We start from the raw sequence: 22,365 nt of genomic DNA, 5'->3' as shown, positions 1-22,365 counted from the left end.
TCCAACAATTAGGGAAATGAAAATAATAGATGACTAAAGTTTAGTCAAATATACTAATAGGAAAATTGATTTTCGACTTAAAATCTTACCTTTCGAAGTGAGAGTCAACTGCTTGATATTTTTATATGAATATATTTTATGATATGTTACGAAACTTGATATCTCATTTATCTTAACGAATCTATCAAAACTCGAAGAGTATCCAATCCAACAAAAGGTCACATCAAAATTAAAGAGTTTTGATAAGAAAATTTTCTTCATTTTCAATATCTTTTTTTGAATAAAATATGTGAGGATATTCTAGTTTATATTGTTCAAGGATGAACTTTAAAATCATTAAAATTATTTCGAGACTACTGCAATATAAATTCTTCATAAACAGCACAACTCTCAAAGTAACCCAAAAGTGATCCGTTTAATTATTTTCCTTGAATTTTTTTTGTTTTTTTTACCATCTTCTTATTTTTTATCAATTAACCTAAATTTTATAGTCGATATGTATATATATGTAAGTGTGTGTGTGTGTGTGTGTATATATATATATATATATATATATATATATATATATATATATATATATATAGTCTTCTAAATTTGATCATGTCTCATAACTTTGAATTTGTTATTTTATTATCTTGATGTAATTATTAGAATATCATAATATAATTCTTATTCATTATTTCAGCCAAAAATTGTCATTTTTGTAAATTTGAAATTGTTGTTGGCTTAATCATAAAGATCATAATCAACATCATTAATTTTTCTCTAACTATTTAATATCATTTTTTCCCCATCCTTCACCTACAAGAATAATTACATTTACTTTATACAAATTATTCCACAAGACACAAATTTTATTTTCTCTCTATTTTTTAAAATAGAAAAATCATAAGACACATTTGACATTGGCAGGATATAAGGCTTCTTTTGAGATGACTTTATTACTGCTTCTTAAAGCAACTTTTTAGTACAAAAATTTAAATTTTGTACTAAAAAGTTATTTTAAAAAAATAGTAAGAAAGTTGTCCCAAACAAAGCCTAAATTTAAAATCTTTACAACCACAAGTTTTCTTATCTTATATAAAAATATATCAAGATATTCAAATGTCATTCTTTTCTTTATCACCACAAAATGATGGGCCACAAAGGACAAGAGATGAAACATGATGATGCAACATTCACAAGAAAACATGAATAAATAATTAAGAAAAACTTCCACACCTCACTTAATAATACTATAGAAGTAAAAATAATCATCATTGCTCCAATAAGATATAAGCATTCAACAAAACAATCAACTATAAGACAACAAAAATGTTAAAAAATAGCTAAAATGAAATCATAAGGTGCAATAAACAATAACCAAAATCCAGCTTTATCATCCCTTCTTCCATTTATTTGTTATATCCTCACAGCTACTTTCTTCTCTCTGAAAATTTCATGGCAATCAGATTCTCCTTCTCCAATACTTTCTTTCCCGTCAATGGAAAGAATTGTTTGGTTTCACTGAGAACTACAGTGATTTGTAATTGTAATCTTAAGATTGAAGCTTCTTCAAGTCATGGAGAAAGATTCAGCTTAGGAAAGCAGGTTAGTGTTATCTACGATTTTCTTACATCTTATTAAAGCAGCTTTCTAGTACAATAATTTAAATTTTGTACTAAAAAGCTGCTTTAATAAGCAATAAAAAAGTCTTCCCAAACGAAGTCTGAGTTGAAAAGAAAGAAATTTATTCTATTTTATGAATTATTTTGGATTGGATTTGAGGAGTTTAAAGAGCTAAATTTGATATATCAGGGAGCCTGGGACTAAAATGGCTCCCTGTAAATAATCTATCTAAAGATCAATTTGACCTTCTTTTTCTTGTAAATATTTGGTCTTCAAACTGTTGGAAGACAGGTTTTTGAGGACAGAGAGATTGGTGTGAAATGCTACAGAGATGAGAAAGGAGAATTAGTCTGTGAAGGGTACGATGAGGGTCCTCGGTTTACTGTTCGGCCATCAGAATGCATTGAACTGCAGAGGTAGCAAAAAATATGAACTATATGAGATCAAAATTATATAATTTTGAACTGAATATTTTACTTTGTTCGTTATATTTTGTTCACTCTTTCTCTGCAGGCAAGCTCGGAGGTATAATTTGCTCAGACGAAGGCTTAATGGCTCTGAATTTAAGAACTGAATCTGTGTTACTACTAAGCCAGTGATGATGTTTATGCTGAATGATTTTATAGTATGTAATGGATAATAATCATTTAAATGAAAGATCTCTCTTTGAAAACAAATATATGCTTAGTTCTCTCTCTCTTCTCTCTCAGAGTTCTTTTTTAGACTTCGTTTGGGATGACTTTTTTACTACTTCTTAAATCAGTTTTTTAATACAAAAATTATACTAGAAAGCTGCTTTAAGAAGCATTAAGAAAGCTGTTCAAAACGAAGCCTTAGTTGGAAGATAATTGGAATCAAAATGAGAGGAAGAAGATGAAAAACAGTGAAAGTCATGAATGAAGAGTAAGTTATATTTGCCTCAAATTAAAAAATTTTCAGACTCTGCCATGTACATTCACTGTTATTATTCTTCATCATCAGGATGATCCTTATCCCAATTAGTTGGGATCATGTTAATAAATTGTCATTTTTTATTGAATGTTTTTTAAGGTGTTAAACATATTCTCTCTAAATCATTATAAAAAATATCTATCAATACTATCTTTGGCTCATCATTTTTTGGGGAATTTTCACTTCACTAGGAATGAATTACATTGGACAACAAAAGAAAGACATAAAAACCCAAAACATGGATGTCAAGCATTAACTAATTAATGCAAGAGGGGTCCCTCTTATACAACAATAGGAAAAAATAATATTATTTGGCTTTGGTAATGCAAGCCAAACTTTAGGTGAAGTAAACTAGGGAAACATAATCATAATGTACTATTTAAGCTATGAACAAATAATAGTTGGAACACTTATCATATTCAAGACCTATACCTTAATAGCGAAATTTACAAAGTGACAAAGTTGCATTAAATTTTTTATTTTGGTAAGTTTTATCAAGCTTGAGATGTGCTACATCTAGGAAGGTCCCAAAGGATAAATTTTGATTATTTAAATAAGGGTATGCTGACATGATGTTAGATAAAGTGATGGTGTTTGATTTTGATAATCTAAACAAAGCCAAAATGAGATAAACTAAAAAAACAAGTTTTTCCTACTAAATGACTCCCTTAAGGGTTAATCCAATTCTATTGAGGTAACCCATAACTTGGCAGAGCGAATACTTATATATATATATATATATATTTATATATAAGGAACAAAGACATAACTATTTTTTAGGATTTAGTAACCCTGACTAAGCTTATGCTGAGCTAAATTGGGAATGGTTTAAAATATGTTTAACAAGATTATCCACTTAGTAACATAATGCTTTAGGCCATGTTTTAGGATGAAAATAATATAAGTCCAAATTTTAATTTCTTCAGCCATAATATGCTAACAAAATGTGAAATTAGGATCAAAATCATAATAGGTTTATAGCTTAAGCTATACCAAAGAATTCACCCCAAACTATAATCAAATTGTATGATAGAGGACAAATTAATGAGGATATAAGTCTCCTAACTGAGAAATTCCTCCTAAGGTTACTTGAACTCTATCAAATAAAGGAAATTAAAGGGAGACATGATGGGATAAATTATTTAGTTACATCACAAATCAATCTAAGTATATTTGTGCTTTAAATGCCTATGCTAATTATATACATTAGGTGCATACTAGCATAATCTATGAGGAGACAAACTCCCTCTTCATATACTTGATAAAAAATGAAGGGGTTATAATTATTTTTGTTAGAATGGTATATTAATGAACTATTATAAAGGATTAATCAAATATCATTATACTCTATAATCTCATGACATTAATGACAAGTAAGTCATATAATTGTATCCAATAATTTTTTTTATTTTAACGATTGAATTATTGATCAAAGATGTAACACATCAAGAACAAAATTAGAATAATTGTCTATTTTCTCCTTATTCAATCTATCAAAGTCTCTAATTTCTTTATGTAAATTTAAATAGTGAAAGCTTCTATTTATTTATCATGTCATCTGTCAATATACATCACAAATCAAAATCCATATGTAATATCCATAAGTCTAACTAAAAATAACAATAGATCATAACCCTTATGGTTACAAAGACTAAAATAAAATGAAAAATAAATAATTAAACCTACAACTCTGAATTTGATCAATCTCGCTCTAGTGATTTGCTTCCCAAACTTGAAATCAATCAAACCATAATAATGAGCTTATAAAGCCAAGCAGATTACTAGAACCTACCAAAATAATCAATGCAAAATAATATGATCAATATGATATGCATCAATCAATCATTATGATCTATGCAAAAAAATATATAAATATAACAATCAATCAATGAACAACATAAGTCAACATGATCAGTAAAGGGTAAAGGTTAAAAATCACATGTCACTAAAATTTATAAAAAATTTATAAATCTATAGCATAATATACACCAGTGATGTATGCTTGTATTCAGTTATGCTATATTATCATTATATCAGTTAGATGAATCATGAATGTACATGTATCATATCAAAATACTATGCAAATAATCAATTATTCATCTATTTATCCTTATTTATCATTTCATGTATGCAATCATATATTTTTATTCATGTGCTATCAATGCTAATAATGCCAGAGTATGCATCAATATCATATGATTTAGCAAGATAGGATATTCAACTTTAATGTAGCATTTTCAACATCCATTGTTCATCTCTCAATCAATCCATCATTATCACTCAATTAAAATTTTCAATTAGTTATATCAATCATTTATTTTAATAGATGTCTTTTAATAAATTAATAAAGAGTCATCACTCTCTGTCTATTGACACAATCAGCCAATCATTTACATGATAATATCTAAAATTACATCACAAACCCTTATTTTAAGGAAAGCTCATCGATCCACCCTCTTGGACATGATATTATCATTTTAATACTCAACCAATAATAATTAGTGTTCACAATCAGCCTTCATTGTTTATATGTAAATGTGAGGTAAATGTCACATTCGTCATGTATCAATTGTATCATTTTTTATATGTAATGCAATATCATATATAAAATGCATAACAGTCTGTATAATATTCATTAACATAAAAATTATAACTATTAATTTATCTGATGAAAATAAATAATATTACTGTCAAAATACCCATAAAAATTATATCTATCACATATATAAAGTTATATGGTTAAAGCTTGATAAATCAAGAAAAAATACTTTTATCAATTTTTAGAAGATTAAAATAAAAAAATACATGATCACTAAAAAATAAGGATAGGATTTAGATTACTTACCATAATAAAAAATATCACATAATAAATCCAACAAATGAAAATGCTCCAAAAGATCTCCTCTCTCCTCTCCTCTTCGAAGAATTATTACGTCCTCCGACCGGATGCAGAGGAACATCCGGTTGTAGGCAAAATCGCGCCTATACTGAAAAAACTCGGTACACCTTGGTATAGGCGTGATTTTGCCTACAACCGGATATTCCTCTGCATCCTTACACCGGACGAAATAAAAGTTCCTCCTCTTCATCTCCTTTCTTTTATTCCCAAGTAAGGCAATGAAATCTTTTTTGCTGCAGCTGATCTCTATAAATGCTATTTGCTAAATGAGTTTTATTTTTATTATTCATGTGACATTATAACTATCATATAGTGATGAATAATATGTAAGTAAATCCCCAAAATATTATTAATATGTATTTACATGCTGTATATCTGATCCAACGGCCCAGGATACTTGAATCGCCTCTCTACCCGAAACCCGAATAACAGCCGCCTGCGGCCCTAGTCTCTAGCTCTAATCCGTTCCTCTCGCCGGCGCTCGACGCTCGACGCTCGACGCTCGACGCTAGACGCTCGACGCTCGACGCTCGACGCCTCCACCACCGTCGTATATAGGTTGCTTCCCTTCAGCGCTTCTTTCCTTCTCCTTCTTTTTAGCAAATGGTGGTGCGTTTCTGTTCCCCCCTCTTAATCATTGACTCTACCTTATTTATCATTTTTCATTTCATAAAGATCTTCTCATATTACTATATTCTCGTCTTTCTCACTTGGAAACATTTCAGTCAATCGTCGTGGGAGAAGATTTTCATCACATAATTCGTACATTTTGCTCGGATCTAAGAAACTTCCTTCTTATCCGGGCATTAGGATGTTTTTTCTGCCAAGAATCTCACCCCATTCACCCCTCGAGGTAGTTTTGTTTGCATGTTTGCTAATAATTATCTACCGGAGTGATTTATAGTTCTCGATTCTATCGATTTCATAACGTTTCGATTGAACGAAATCTTGCTATTTGGAGCTGTAGGACAAATGAGCGGCGGCCACCTTCTGTGGTTGATAGCGTTGTACTTAGTGTCGAAGAGCCATTCCGAATCAATCCGGAAGAGTGGTTCTTGAAGCGGGACAAGCATCAAAAGTATGAGGATGATGGAGATCCAAATTTTGTTTTCGATGTATTGGATTCGGTCATTGTTGGGACTATGGAGCGGCTGAGGAAAATGAGGTTGGTTTTTTTTATATTGGTTTGTTTCAGATTCTAGCTTTGTGTGATAACTGAATGACACGTATTTCCTTGGATCATGCATTAAAACTTCTCAGGCATTTTGAGATTTCTTCCAGGTTTGTGACCTTCTCAGGGCTTCTTTGATTCAATGGTACAATAACGCAATGTTGTCTAAGAAATATTAGGATGATTTTGATCTTATTTTAATAGTCATTTATCTTAGTTGTTAAAAAACCTAAAATCTTGATGTCGATAGACTTTGCAAACTTGAGATACAATTAAAAATGGCGTGAATGTGTTCTTTGAAATTGTTATTTAAAGATTTCAATGAACCAAACAACTGACATTTGCTAACAACATAATCTTAAATTGTTGTAGTTTTCAACGAACCGAGCAACCCCAGTTTTTTTCTTTTATGATCCTATAGTTTTTTTTTTAAATTTAGAATCTCTAAAGAATTTTTGTGGTGACTTTGACATTTATTTTTTGCTTGAAAGTGCAGGGAAAGTATATTTTTTGTTGGTAGATGTAATTTATATGGAGGAGTGGGAATTAATTTGAATTTCAATCATAACTTCAAACCTGCCTCTGAGAGTGATTGTCTAGCGATCAGGAATTTCTGCATCAAAGGCAAGGTAGAAGATGCTCTACAACTACATAGCAAGTTACTACAGAGTCATGCTATGCCAGATTTGTATACATGTAATATCCTTATGAATGCTCTTTGTAAGATTGGTGACTTATGGACTGCAGCTTGGCTTCTAGATGTGATGCCGAAAGCTGGAGTTTCCCCTACTAATGTAACATACAACATGCTTATTGATGGATATTGTCATTCAGAAAATATAGACAAAGCTCTCCATTTGTTTTCATCAATGTATCAATATGGAGTGAAAGCCAGTGTGGTTACTTGCAATATACTTGTCCATGCCTTGTGCAAAGAGGGACTTCTAGAGAGAGCGAAGAAGCTCTTGGACGAGATATTAGATCAAAATATAGCTGCTAATTTAATAACCAAAACAATTTTTATTGATGGAAGTTGTCGGAGAGGAGATTTGAAACACGCGCTGGAGCTCTGGAGTGATATATTTAAGGAAGGATTAAGTGTTGATCGTGTTGCATATAATGTGCTCATTAATGGATTTTCATTGGTCCAAAATATACATCTTGCATATAGATACATATGTGAAATGTGCAAAAGGGGGTTTCTTCCTGATATTGTGACATTCAATACTCTTATAACCGGTCATTTTAAGGAAGGCGATATTGATGAAGCATGTGAAATGCACAGGAGAATGGTGCTTTTTGGTGTTTTGCCAGATCATATCTCATATAGGTTGCTCATTCGAGGTCTTTATTTGCATGATGCACAATGCAGAGCTTTTGTGTATCTCCAAAATATGTTAAGTGATGAGATGGTTCCAGAACCTCTAATTTGGAATTTGGTCCTGAATGGATATGCAAGACATGGTGATATTCGCCGAGCTAATTTGTTGAGAAAACTGATGGCATCATGGGGTGTGCTTCCCAATACATACACTTATAATGCATTAATCCTTGCTGAGTTGAAAGGAGGGAAAATAGCTCAAGCTATATCTTTGAAGGAAGAGATGATTTCTAGAGGACTGTATCCTGATTTAGTTACATTTAACCTGTTAATTCGAGCTGCATGTAACATTGGTTGTACTACTCATGCTAGGAATTTACTTCATGAGATGCTAAACCGAGGCTATGAACCTGATATTATCACGCACACTGAGTTAATTAGAGGCCACTGTTTAAATGGAGACATGAAGAAAGCTGAAGATATACTTATCAAGTTAGAAAGGTCATTCTGTTCATCCTTTGACCATGTACCATTTCAAATAATTATTAAACAATATTGTAAAAGGGGGAATATTGTAGAGGCATACAAGGTTTTTGAGAAAATGTTAAGGAAAGGTCTTGTTGGAAGTCATTCCATGTACTATTCGTTATTGATAGAGCTAAGGAAGGGAGGGTACCATCTTGAAGCTAGTCAAGTCTATGAAAAAATGAGTGGTTTGGTGCTTCAAGGATTTGAAGGCATGGACTAATAGAGTAGCATGCCATTATGTGATATGAAGTCATAAGTTCTTGGTCATTAAGCAACATAGTTTGGTATGAAAATTTGAAGGATTATTCCTTTTAATTTATAATAGAAGTGCTTGTTGCCAAGTATTCACAACTCACAAGGATCAGCGATCACTTGAGATTCTTCATACTCTTCAACCAAACTTTTTATCTAGTCCATTGTACAAATAAAACATATAGCTCAAAAACGGGTGGCTAGAAGGTTCAGTGATCTCAACTATTCATATTGAGAGCTAATTTCTGCAAAGCTGCAATACCATATCCATAGTCATCATTGCACATTATTATTATTTGCTTATGAGCAAAGCTGATTTCTTGAGCCTCAGGGTCAAATTAATGGTGATGAAAGAAGATTATGATTGACTCAGAAGTTTCAGCTTTTGTTTCCAAGTGTGCATTATTGCTGCTTTAGTTTTGTGATATTGGGAGATCTCTTTAAGTGCGCTGCAACATCTATGTTTTCAGAACTAATCTGCTGTAAGATAATCATCCAACTTTCTCTGCATCTCAAAACTTGTTATTTTCTTGTTTTATAAATAGTTTATTGCAGATAGTTACAATTTTTAGATGTTTCATGATCATCGTTATATGGAATAACTAGTTACTTTTTGCAACCCTTTACCCCAATTTTTGATAGCTCAATGCATTGTTAGACCCTGTTTTTTAATTTAGTCCCAACATGTAAACTACTATGTTGTTTATTTTCATGTCACTCACGTATCAAGTAGTGTGCTTGCATGAATTAAAGAGAAAAAAGGTTTCACTAAGGATCGTTTGAGGAAATTCTCATATTTGTTTGTTTGGTATTTTGCAGCGTCAGTCATTTCGAATTACTGGAAATATTTGTTGTACGTTACTGCATGTAGTGGTAAGCACCTATGGTCTTGTTGTTTTTATTATTTTGGCAGTAATCTAAGACAAATCTCACTTAATTCATGTTTTTTTCGTTGCATTTCAAATATTAAATGTGTAAAACCTCATTAAATTAATATATTTCTTGTTTAATATGCTAGATTTACCAGGGATTTACTAGTCATAAACTCAAGAGTTAATGTTTTTTAACTTCTTTTTCAAAATCATCTTTGAAAACCAAATTAATATCTCCTGCTAACCTGCATCCGGCCTTGAACTAAAGCCTAATACCAGTTAAGGTTCCCTCCTTCCAAGCCTTCCTTGTCACTCTTTCAACACTTGGTAATGTCCAACTTGATGACATTCGGCTTTGCCATCGTTGTTGAGAGGTGTTGAAGTAGCAAATGTTGGGGAAAGGCATGCTCCCAAGAGCAATAAAAGGCAGTGAAAAATGGAATAGCTTCCAAGGAAACTCAACAAAAAAACAATACGGAAAATTAATGTTATTTTACGCCACTAGATTTTTCTTTCTCTCTCCTCTTTGTTCTTTATTTTCTCACCTCTATTTTTATCTTTCTTTGGTTTTTTATGACAAAACAATTAAGGCAGCTTCAAAGAAAATGTAACAAAAAAAGGATAATAAAATAATATGTATTTTATAACCTTATAATCATATATTATATATTTTTTTCTTTCTCTTCCTAGTTAAATTTACAATGAAGACCTTCTAAAGCTCGTCCCTGTTCTTCAAAACAAGCCACATCAGCATTTTTTTTCTTCAAAATCAATTGGTGGTTGTAATCACATAATCCATTAATCTCATTGTCACTTAACCACTGGCGCCTGCTTCATTGAAGACCCCTAGCGGCCATTGGCTCTCATTACGGCTGATGCCTTTTTGGCCTCAAGCCTTCTTTGCTAAGTCGCTATTCTCGATAGGAGCATTTTCCTCCAATCAAGCCATCGACAATTTTATCTAACTAGCAAATCTCCCAAGAAGATCTCCTTCACTGACTGCTTTTGTGATAGCCTTGACATTGATCAACGATAGACTTGATCTTGCTAAGATATTGTAGCATTGACCACTTTCTCGTCATTGTGTTCTCCTCTTGTCAAATCTCTTATTATTTGCCAGTGCTCACAAATGCTGATCAACCACCTCCTGCTCTCCCATCTCCCAAATAAGACATGTTGATCCTCTAGTATCGCTTAAGAGAGCTTTCACTACATGGCTAGTCCAAAGAGCAAATAGAAACTTGAGAGGTAGTCAGGTAGCTGTGCATGTGCACCCTTGGTTTTATAAGGCTACATTGGCAGTAGAGTATCATGGAATTAGGAAAGAGAATAACTGTTGAGACTGTCAAATTATGCGACTAAATCTAAGGACTACATATTTGTTCATGTTTAAGAGGAAACAAATTTTCCTGTTCTGGTTTGGGAGTCAAGAAGTCTAGACGTTAGATCAATATTCTGATTGCAAAAAGATATATATGAGTTTGAACATTGAATTTGTTTTGGATGATTTTTTTATTAATTTTGGATTAAGAAAAATTGCGTTTGTAATTATCTTTAACTTCCTCTCCAGCTGCCTATAGGAACTCCAGCAGTTGTCAAACAGTGCTGCTATCATCTCCAACAGTTCTAATCATTGCTAGATACATCTGTCAGCCTACTGTGGCGGTATCAAACCTGCTTTGGTCGCAGCAAACCTGCTGCTGCCATGACTATATAGGAGGGAAAAAACAACTGCTGTTTTGCTGTTTTATTGAAAACAGGAGCTCGTACAACAGCTGGTTGCTTTCCAGGTTCCACACCTGCAGGATAGAAGACGAAGCATTGTTTGCTGTTACAGTAGGTGAGAAGGGGAAAACAGCAAGCTGCACTTCTGTCCAGCATATAATAACTCCAAAAAAATTAAGAATTGTTGCAATCCTGGCAATCTAGATGAGAATGCTTTTTGCCTGAGAATGATCCTGGCTAGCTTGATGGGGATTCAGCTATGGTAACTACTGTCCAGTAGAGGAGAAGTCTGAAATTGAGTTGATGTTCCAAGTACTGCAACAAGAAGATGAAATCAGAGAGGTTGGTTACGAAAGTTCTTAAAACCTTTCCAAAACTATTTTAACTTCTTATCGTGGACCTGCATCATAACATGAAGAGGTTGGTTACGAATCTTTTGAAGCAGAAGTTAAAGGGATTTCACTTGTCTTTGCTTGTAGTGGATATTTCATTTAGAATGTTGAAGGCAACATTCATGGTTATGGACATGTGGGTAAGTCCTATATCTTGTTTATATATAACCTCCCACTCTTCTTGATTTAATGGCAAAAGGTTTTGATCATTGCAAAGGTCGATGAACATTTCTTTGGTAGAGGTGATCTTCTATTTTTCTTTCTTCAGTAGTCAAAGTTTTGCCATCAAATTTGTTGATTTTGATCTTCTCATTTATTTTAATGGTTGTTTTACCAAAGCTTTTGATAGCAATTATTGAGAAAAGCTTATATCCAAGTAGTACAAACCACAATCTTGCAAGAAACAAACTATAAAAATATGACAAAATTTTACATGATTTGATGAGATCAACTTAAATTTTTGGCCGCAAAGAGAGATATTTGTTAACCTTGATACAAATTACATGATACACTTTTTGCATACCTTAAATGTTCTCACTATCTCATTAGATATTCTCTCTCTCTCTCTCTCTCTCTCTCTCTCTCTCTCTATTCCTTCACCTCTCTTATTTTAATTCTTTGATTTGAGTAAAAAATGAATAAAAGAAAGCTTCATTGAAAAAGTAAATGAGTAAAGTTTAACATAAGAATGTATATATTGTGTAACATTGTATACTAATATATTCTATTTTCTTTTACTTTCTCCTTGCTAAGCCTCCAAAAAGCATTCTAAAGCTTGTTATTGTTGTTCAAACTCAGCCATAACCCCATCTTTGTTCTTTAAACCCAGCCACAGGTTTCAGTCACACAAGCCATCGATTTCCTTGCCGCTTCATCATTGATCGTCGAGGGCCGTTGACTTGGGAAGCCAAACAAATATGATCTCAGAGGCTTTGTTTGAGAAGCTTGGACTAAAGACCAATCCTAAACTCTACTTCACGCTTTGTATCAGTGAAGGAGGCGATTGGACAGTTACACCAACCAGGTTTGCTAATACTAAAGATTTTATAAATGAAGTTACTTACTGAAGTAATTCTTGTAGCATGCATGTCTTATTATTCTAAGGCACTCTTGTGTACAAGAATGCCAAAACCTATAATAGATTATAGGAAAATAGTCTCGTGAAAGTTGGTGGAGAATTTATGCTTAGAAAACTCAAAACCTTCGTTCTGTGAAATCTGTACTAGCAACGAATTCTAGTTTTGCACTACGCACTAGATAAAATAGTGAAGTATTCTAAGTTTATTGATGTAGGAGATACTTCTTAACTAAGGTATTAAAATAATTTTCTTGAATCCTCTTGGCATGGAGTGCAAATTGGCAAAGATGGATGACCAAAATGCAAAATACCAATTCAAATCCTAGGATTAGGGGGCAGTCAAGCTGGGAGGTATTTAAGGTTAAAATAAGAGAATATTCTAGTCTCTAAGTACAAAAGAGGGCATAAGAAAATTTATCCAACTCTCCTAAAGGGTTGCACACATTTATGAGAAAATTATTGTAATCATCGTAAAAAATCATCATCACAATTATTGGTTGCCACCACCTTCATCAAACACCCTCGACCGTCGTTGGTCGATGCCACTGAACACTGCTTATCTTATTCGTCCCAAACCATCGAAGCCAACTACCAGATACCATCGATCGCTTGCAGTCACCTTAGACCGGTTGTGACAGTGGGCCGAAAACTAGTAGCAATCATCGAAAATCATTCTCCACTTTTTTTTTTAATATTCAAAATTCAATAAAAAATAACACATTTAGAATATCGAACATATTTTCATTTCATATCGAAATATAAGCTGATCAAAACAAAAAAAATATTAAGAAAATATAAAGCGATCCCAAATTGTCCTTAACAAAAAACATTATTTTTCAAATGCAATTTCTAACTTGAAGCAACTAAAAGAGCCACTAGTTTACACGGAAGGAGTTATGTTTCCTTTTGATGAAGGGAACTTAACTAGATTCAAATGACTCAATTATTTGATCTGAGCATTCTAATACAAATCTTGGTGGTGGTTTAGATTAGGGGTGCAAACGAGTCGAGTCGAGCTCGAGTCAGAAGGTGTTCGAGTTGAGCTCAACTGTCAAATATCGAGCTCGAGCTCGAACACAAGTCGAGCTCAAAAATTGAGCCGAGCTCGAGCCGCTCGTCGATCCCCAAACATGGTCCGGTTCGCCTTACAACACGCGTGGCACAATCTTCCAAAAAATTATCTCACAGATTTAATTTGCCTTAAAAGTAAAATTGAGGCGGGAGAGAGAGAGATGATATTGAGATTTGAGCATTTTTTAGTTTTGTCAGAAAAGGAAATGAGTGTTAGCCGTTTTTGAATTTATTATAGATAAGAGGGCCAATTTAGTGAAGAGAGAGAGAGAGGGGGCATTTGAGATTTCGGTTGGTTTTCCAAGATTTCAAGCAGGATTTTTAAACTTCAACCGGCAAAAAATTTAAGCTATACCTATGGCATCATTATTATTATTATTTTCAATATTTAAATTTAATAATTTCGAGTCGGCTCGCGAGCCGAGCCTTATCAAGCTCGAACGAGCTCGACTCGTGAGCTTGATAAGCTCGACTAGCGATCCTATAAACGAGTAGAGTTCAAGCCAGCTCGGCTCACTTACACCCTTAGTTTAGATCCATAATAGCCTACCTACTAACCTTAGCCATTACTATACCCTTCCAAAGATTAGAAAAAGTTCTCTTCATGTGCAAGGTTTCTTTTAATGCATAATTTAAGTGTTAGTGAAGTTAGGAAGATAGATTAGCACATCTCCATATTGAATCATTAAGCCATGCTTTTAACAACCCCATCATTGGATTTATATATTTGGAGTTTTTATACTTTATTATTATAGATTGAACCTCCCAGCATTCATAATATTTTCATCTGTGCTTCAGAAGCACAGATGAAATTATATTTGTCTAATACTTTAGTTATTTTTAAAAATAATATCTTCATTAAAGGATTCAATGCAGAATATCCGGATATAAATTTTCTTTGCCAAATTATATTGATCATGAATGCGAAAATCTTGAATAATATGCTTATTTGAACTCAGTTACAAATTTATGTAATTATATAAGAAGTCATTTCATTTTTCTATAAGATTATTTTAATTCGTTTGTGTTCGCTAAAATATTTGTTTAGTGAAAATCTCATTTTAAACTTGCTTAGTAGCTCATTATTAAGCTTGATAAAACCTATTTGGTTAACTAACAAGCAACTCTAAAGTAAGAAAATGCTAAGGAGCAGAAGTTGTATGAAGTAAAGAAAACTTCATTGTTCAAAGCCTTACTTTCAATTCTCTCTCGCAAAGGACTCAACCCTTTGACTGTCAAAGATTATTACTCTTACAAAGTCTAATAAGAAAGTTTAAATAGTGGGCTTAATCAATTATAATAATTCAATTCTGTTAACTCTGACCATATAGTATGATACAATATGATTAGTTCATTTTTTTTTTTGTACTATTCAAAATCGTTTAGTACAATTAGTTCAATCCAATAGTATTTTATCCCACGCAAACCTTAGGCGGTTAATTATCATCCAGAGCCTCTTTCGGTTTGTCTCGATATGATTCAAGATCTTACAGCACGACCCATAATCACAAGTAATTCTGATTCGATTGCTTAATCGTAGGGATTAAATTAGACAAGATTTTAAGAACATCATACAATAAGATAACATTCATACTTTACAAATAGATTAACTTTTCAAATTCAAATATTTTTCTAATTTAATTGAGGGTAAATATATGATCATCCGATTACATGTTTATATATTACAATTAGTTAAATTTTTTATTAATTAAATACTTAATGAATTTTTTATTAAGCAAATCATACAATATAATGAATATTTTATGGTACGGACTTCATAAAAATTAAAATATTTTTTCACACTTTCCTTGTGTGTGTGTGCGCGCATGTTGCTAAGCTAACATACACATGTTACAAGAGTAGACTCAAGAAAAATAAAGATTACAAACTCTTTGAAGCATAGTTTAGCCTATGCAACACTTTTTTGAGCTCTAATTCTTTGATGATATTTGATGTATATCCTAAAATGTTAGTGATGCACAAAAAAAAAAAAAAAAAAGTAATATATAAATCAGGAGAAAATAAATAAATATTCAATAATATTTATAATTATTAAAACTCAGTGCCGGGCTCCTAGATTTACAACAAATGATATATCTACAAAAAATTGTCATGATCATTATGAATCTCCAAGCAAAAATTTAAATTGGAAACTGATAGAATTAAATTCAATACTATATGAAATCCAATTTTAGTCAACTTATAGTCAATCTGAATGTCTCAATGAGATGAACCAAATGATATTAAAAGTGGTTCAATCTAAGTCTAATGGTTTTAAAAAAATAAAAATAAATAAAAAATCTAAGTCTAAAGAGCCCCAATCAATCACTTGAAGCATAATTGGAAAATTCAAATATTAATTGGATTAGTAAATGATATCCAAATTAGACATTCTTATAATCAAATCAAGCGGCTCGATGAGACGAATTCAACCAGCCCAAGATCACTCAATTTTGACATTATTTAGGCACTTAGATACTAAATAAATGTTTTGTGATCAAGGGAATCAATAAGGGCCGTATGATGTAGTGTTTTTGAATTATGGTTCAAATTATCATTATGCACATCCCAAAAGCTTATAAATAGAGCCACATCCTTCACATAAGGGGAGAAGAAATAAGAGAAAGAACTAGAGAGAGGTCTCTTGCATTTTTCAGTCGTCGTCGTCGGCGACCACCACCAGCTATTGCTCTAGACAACCACCATCACCACCGACAATTAGCATCAGAAATCACCACCATCTGTAGAATACCGACAAGATTTAATCAGGCTATTGGGTATAGTTGTCCGCCTGAGGACACATGCTTTATATAATCTTTATTGGGGAAATCAAACCCTGTTATTAGGCATTAACTGCCCTTTTGTGGGCATTTGATTTATGTAATATTCTCAATGGAAAATCAGATGTTTGTTTAATTCCCTTCTTCTTCAACGATGAAGAAAGGAGGATTCTTGTATCACTTACTACATATCAAAATTTTCAATTAGACAAGACCCAGTGGTTTTCAAATAAATTGCTTTCGATCTTATTACTTTTATTTGTATATGTTGAGTTTTTAGACAACATTGAAATGTAAAATACATATTCTGCTGACTCAAATTTTCTAGCACTTAATAAGATTATAATTCTCAATATATTTATGATGATCATCACTAAGATAATCCTCAATTTCAATGTGCTTAAAATAAAATTATTATGAGAATATTAACCAGTGATGTGACCATTTTACTGCCACTTATAAGTAACATTGAGAGAGAAATCTATCTTTGTGTAGTAGCACTGGACCTAGGCTGGGTTGCGCTGAAAGTAGGCTTAAGTGTTTACATATGGCCCTAAATTTATAGTTAATTAGCATATTAGTTTAAGGAGATAATCCGAATAAATACTTATTTAGCATAGTTATTTGAATTATATAATGATACTTTGTAATTTAAATGTTATCTTATTATGTGTTTAAAATTGAGCAACTAATTATGGATAATGGTACATAGATATGCATTTTTAATAAATATATTGACAAAAATCTTATTAAGGTTTTGTTTGGGATGACTTTTTTAATGCTTCTTAAAGCGATTTTTTTGTATAAAAAATTTAATTTTTGTACTAAAAAGCTGCTTTAACAAACAATAAAGAAGCCGTCGCAAACGAAGCCTAAAGTGGTGGTTGTTCATCACCAATACAAATGCCATTTTGAATACTCCAAAAGATTTTGGTAGAGCCAAACAACTTAATTCTTGTATATTAGAAAAATTGATCCCATGTATTTTTTACTTACAAATAGATCCTTATTTTCAGTAATGGGTTGTTTAGTTTGCTGAAAAAAGAAATATAGAGTAACATAAAATGTAGTGTAAAAAGAATGCGAGTTGTTTGGATGATTATAAAATAATTGCAAGTGATTATTATTATTATTTTTGTTTGGATTGAAGTCAAATGAATGTAGCATAAAGCACAATGATGATAGTGGCCGGTAGAGAGTGATAGGGGCAACTGAAGGCTGTGGCAATAACAATGAAAGAGAATAAGGCTATATTTGAAAATCGGTTAAATATAATGATTTTCAGATACACTAAAATTAAATTGGAGAGTACATTCCAAATGCTTTAAAATTTTACATTGTATTTACTTTAAATAAACCGCTGCCAGCACCGCTAGCCACATCTATCTCTAATTATTGTAATCATCATTGAACACCATCAATTGCTACTACTGGTTGCCACCGCCTCCATCAAGCACCATCGACTACCGTTGGTTGATGCCACCAAAACGCAATTTGTAACTTGAAGCAAATAAAAGAGCCACTAGTGTACATGGAAGGAGTTAGGTTTCCTTTTGATGAAGGGAACTTTGTAGATTCAAATGACTCAATTATTTGATCTGAGCATTCTAATACAAATCTTGGTGGAGGTTTAGATCCATAATAGCCTACCTACTAACTTTAGCCATTATCATAACCCTTCCAAAGATTAGAAAAGGTTCTCCTCATGTGCAAGGTTTCTTTTAATTCATAATTTTAAGTGTTAGAGAAGCTAGGAAGATTAGCACATCTCCATATTGAATCATTAAGCCATGCTTTTAACAACCCCATCATTGGATATATATATATTTGGAGTTTTTATACTTTATTATTATAGATCAAACCTCCATTTATTCAAAATATTTTCATCTATGCATGAGAAGCACAAATGAAATTATATTTGTCTAATAATTTAATTATTTTTAAAAAATAAACCTTCATTAGAGGACTAGATTCAGAATATTCGGACATAATTTTTTCTGCCAAATTATATTGATCATGAAGGCGAATATCTTGAATAGTGTGGAATATAAGTATTGGATCGCTTGCATTTCATGGTGTCAAAATGCACAAGAATAGCCCTTTAATGGAGGGCGAATTATTACGTCCGGTCACTGGACTGTCCGGACACCAATTCAGACACGCCACGTCACTCGGATATAGTGGGTCTCGCATGTATCTGGGTGATGTGGTGTGTCTGAATTGGTGTCCGGACAAATCTGAACATTGGATGTAATAATTTTCCCTAATGGAGGTAGCCTAATGAATGTATTGAAGGGTGACCGAAGGGATAACCTAATGAAATAGCTAAGGGGTGGGGTAATTAGAATTCTTAACTCATTTGTAGTGGTAATGATAACAATCATTGGATTTTTCTTGGTTTTTTTTTGTAACAATCATTGGATCAAAATCATTTTCTATTTCTTAATAATGAGTCATCTTGTGAGTTGACTCAAACTCATAGAATTAAGCTCAAGTTCAAGTTTAAACTTAATTAATTAATTAAGATTAAGTTAAAGATGACTCGAACTTTGTTTGACTCTTTAAACTAGGAGGATCAAAATGGGCTATCGGTTCGGCTTCAAGTCTGACTTGAGATTGACCCATTTTGAACTTGTCTAACCTGAAATCAACATGTGTAATAAATGAGTTAAAACTAAGAACCTTAATCCGACCCGCCTTCTATGTGTTTAACCTAATGTGGATGGTTAACCCATTGAGGTTAAAAAAATAAATTATATAGTAAGCTAAGACAACCAATGATTAAAAGAATTTAAAGAATTCAAGCAAAATGAAATTACATTTATAGCTTACAAACCTATTCATTTAAACTTTTTCACTATCTTACAAACAAAATTTAATTAATCTAAAATTAATTTTCATTTAACATTCATCAAATTTTCCAACTCACAATTCGCAGGAAAAATTAGGCCATTTTCAGGTTGGCGGCCTGGCGGGTTCTAAATATATGTATACAATTATACATTGATATAAGCTTTTCAATTATTTCTTAAAGTTAAATTTGTTTTTTTTTTAAATTATTTATTGAAAGATATAGTTTCAAATATATTTAATTTAAAATTATGATTCAAATAAATAGTTAATTTAATCAAAATAAACTTATTATATATTTAATGAAGATTAATTTAACAATTTTTTTCTTGATATTAATTAAATACTATTTAATCAAATTTAAAAATATATTTAATTTTTTATTTTTCATGCCTTTGCTAGTGCAAGAAGGAATAGCAATTGGATTCACCATATTAAGAAGAGAGATGGAAGTATATCAGAAGAGGAATCTGTTATACATAATGTTTTTTTTTTTTGAGTTTTTTAGAAAATGCAAAATGATTTTAAGTTTTCTATAAAAATCTAAATCAATTATATATTTTTGCTCTATTCAAAATTTAACCGCTAATTACACTCCTTAATATATAACTTGGAAAATTTTTATTGCTTTGCACATCTAATTATTATATATAACTTATAAATATATAAAAGTTAAAATATATCAAATATATGAATTTATTTAGGGTCTATTTGTGATAACTTTTTTATTAATTTACTTTTCAAACCATATTTTGAAAGACGTTTTAGTACATTTAAACATACATAATTATATATTTACCATCTAAAATCAAAACTACTCATACTACTTTTTTACGAGGAACCAATTTCTCGAAACCTCTTGATGATTGTTGCGTCATGGAGTATTCGCAGCGGTAGAGAAATATAAAGTCAAACGTCTTAACTTTGTACGAAGATCGAGCACACACAGATTAAAAGAGAGGGTCCGTCATTCACTAGAGACACCAAGATTTTTACGTTGAAATCCCCTGAAAAAGGGAAAAAATCATAGAGCCTAGCCCAGTTTGAATGAATCCACTAGTATTGCAGTTGATTACAAATGAGGCCCTTCCTTGGGGGAAGGCCTTAACTTGATGTACATCTTATAGAGTACATTACATCATAAGAATACAAAGAATCACTGTTGACATATTCGCTTGGTCGGAAGGACTGTAGTCATTGGACGATGTAAGTAAGAAGGACCATAGTCGGCGGGCGACAGAGGCCGGAAGGACTGTAGTCGGTGGGCGACATAAGTCAGAAGAACCATAGTCGACGAGCGACAGAGGTAACAAGGACTGTAGTCGGTTGGCGAAGTAAGTCAGAAGGATTGTAGTTGGTGGGCAATGTAAGTCAAAAGTTGGTGGGCGATGTAAGTCAAAAGGACCGTAGTTGGGCGGGCGATGGAAGTCGGAAGGACTGTAGTCGGTAGGCGACGTAAATCATAAGGACCGTAGTCGGCGGGTGACGGAGGTCGGAAGGACTGTTGTCTGACGACAAAGGTCAGAAGGGTGACGTCAGGTAGAAATCCAACAATGGACAGAAATCCAGTATCGAATAGATGTTCGGCGAAAGTCCGACAACAGGCATAAGTCGGCGTCGGGTAGAAACTTGGTGACAAGCGGAGGTCCAGCGTCAAATAGAACTCCGGCGTTAGATGGTATTCAGGCAGAACTCTGGCGTCATTTGGAGGCCGACGTCACTTGGAGGTCGGGTAGAATTCCGACGTCACTTGAAAGTCGGGCGGAACTCCGACGGTGGTTGAGGAGTTTCTTCCCTCCTATTCTTCTCTTCTCCCCTTCTTACTTGGGTCCCCTCTCAAGAGAAATGATGAGCTATTTATAGTTTTTTTAAGGATGACATGACTCATAAATAGGAGGAGGATCAAGGACAAATGAGGAGTGGTTCGGATGGACGGCCGATATTTAATCCCTTGATCGTGGATCGTTTGTTAGACATTTGAAGGTCTCAACGATATCATAATTAGACGATCTTGGGCTCATTGGATTCGTCTTATCGAGCCGCTCGATTCAACTATAAGCATGCCATATTTGGAAATTGTTTGGTAATCCAAATTATGGATTAAACCTTCCAATAGCGCTTTGGGTCCTTGATTTGGACTCATTTGGGCTCGGATTGAGTCGAATTTGGTGTCGTTGGGTTCGTATTTCCGAGATGTTCAGTTCGACTATAAGTTTACTGAAATCAAAGTTCAGGTGATCCCTGATTTAATTTTTGAAGTTTTTGACTTGACTTTGCCTTAAGATTCGTGCCCGATCAAGATAATTTCTTGATGATATATCAATGATGAAAATAGGAAGTCTCAATGAGAATGTTGTCGAGGAAAGGGATATATAGGACCGATAGGATGTGAAAGTCAAAGTTGAAAGAGAAGTAAGTCACGATGATATCTTATTAGAGAATGAAATTGATAGAACCTACACAGTCATAGGATCTCACTTGAAAGAGCATCAATGTGATCAACAACTTATACATAGATGGCAAGGTGACAAAGAGGTGGAGTAAGATAGAAATCTTGTTTTTTAATCAATTTAGCATTATGCAATTAAAAAGATAATTTATGAGAAAAACAAAGCTAAAAAAGATATTTTACAAATTAGATATATAAATGGGCTAGGTTTAAATGTTATGTATGTTGATCTCCTATTTTAGAATTATTAAATTAATTATAAGATGGATAAATAATAATTTTTAATAATATTTTTTATGTATTACATTCAATCATAAATTAAATTGAATAGTTTTAAGATATATTTTGCTCAAAATTTAACAAGTTGACCTAAATATTTTTTTTCCCAAAACCATTCTACAAAAATGCAAAGAATGAT

The 22,365-nt window shown here is 32.6% G+C and overlaps 2 protein-coding genes across 4 annotated transcripts; both read left to right on the top strand.

Moving 5' to 3' along the window:
* Nucleotides 1-1,302: 1,302 nt before the first annotated feature.
* On the top strand, nt 1,303-2,287 carry LOC110103786. The gene is made up of 3 exons (XM_020832619.2): nt 1,303-1,590; nt 1,900-2,024; nt 2,122-2,287. Exons 1-3 carry the CDS (start codon nt 1,441-1,443, stop codon nt 2,180-2,182), a joined length of 336 nt encoding a protein of 111 aa, XP_020688278.1. The 5' UTR covers nt 1,303-1,440; the 3' UTR covers nt 2,183-2,287.
* A 3,586-nt stretch (nt 2,288-5,873) lies between these two features.
* On the top strand, nt 5,874-13,011 carry LOC110103779 (pentatricopeptide repeat-containing protein At5g24830). Of its 3 annotated transcripts, none has more exons than XM_028699790.1 (8): nt 5,874-5,935; nt 5,971-6,067; nt 6,184-6,311; nt 6,426-6,623; nt 7,126-9,212; nt 9,550-9,603; nt 11,173-11,859; nt 12,555-13,011. In XM_028699790.1, exons 2-5 carry the CDS (start codon nt 6,062-6,064, stop codon nt 8,696-8,698), a joined length of 1,905 nt encoding a protein of 634 aa, XP_028555623.1. In that variant the 5' UTR covers nt 5,874-5,935; nt 5,971-6,061; the 3' UTR covers nt 8,699-9,212; nt 9,550-9,603; nt 11,173-11,859; nt 12,555-13,011. The 3 variants fall into 3 exon arrangements, with proteins under 3 accessions (XP_028555623.1, XP_028555621.1, XP_028555622.1); XM_028699788.1 differs by having other exon boundaries at nt 12,549-13,011; XM_028699789.1 differs by lacking the exon at nt 9,550-9,603 and having other exon boundaries at nt 12,549-13,011.
* The last annotated feature ends 9,354 nt before the right edge of the window (nt 13,012-22,365 follow it).

Source organism: Dendrobium catenatum, unplaced genomic scaffold (genome assembly GCF_001605985.2).
Source record: "Dendrobium catenatum unplaced genomic scaffold, ASM160598v2 fragScaff_scaffold_1391, whole genome shotgun sequence".
NCBI classification, from domain to species: Eukaryota; Viridiplantae; Streptophyta; class Magnoliopsida; order Asparagales; family Orchidaceae; genus Dendrobium; species Dendrobium catenatum.
Note: the sequence above shows the minus strand (reverse complement) of the source record. Positions and strands in the feature narration are given on the sequence as shown.

Coding starts and splice junctions, on each gene's coding strand:
- LOC110103786 (XM_020832619.2), top strand. CDS start 1,441: ATGGCAATCAGATTCTCCTTCTCCAATACTTTCTTTCCCGTCAATGGA. Junction 1,591..1,899: donor GATTCAGCTTAGGAAAGCAG/GTTAGTGTTATC, acceptor GTTGGAAGACAG/GTTTTTGAGGACAGAGAGAT. Junction 2,025..2,121: donor GAATGCATTGAACTGCAGAG/GTAGCAAAAAAT, acceptor CTTTCTCTGCAG/GCAAGCTCGGAGGTATAATT.
- LOC110103779 (XM_028699789.1), top strand. Junction 6,312..6,425: donor CACCCCATTCACCCCTCGAG/GTAGTTTTGTTT, acceptor TTGGAGCTGTAG/GACAAATGAGCGGCGGCCAC. Junction 6,624..7,125: donor GAGCGGCTGAGGAAAATGAG/GTTGGTTTTTTT, acceptor TTGAAAGTGCAG/GGAAAGTATATTTTTTGTTG.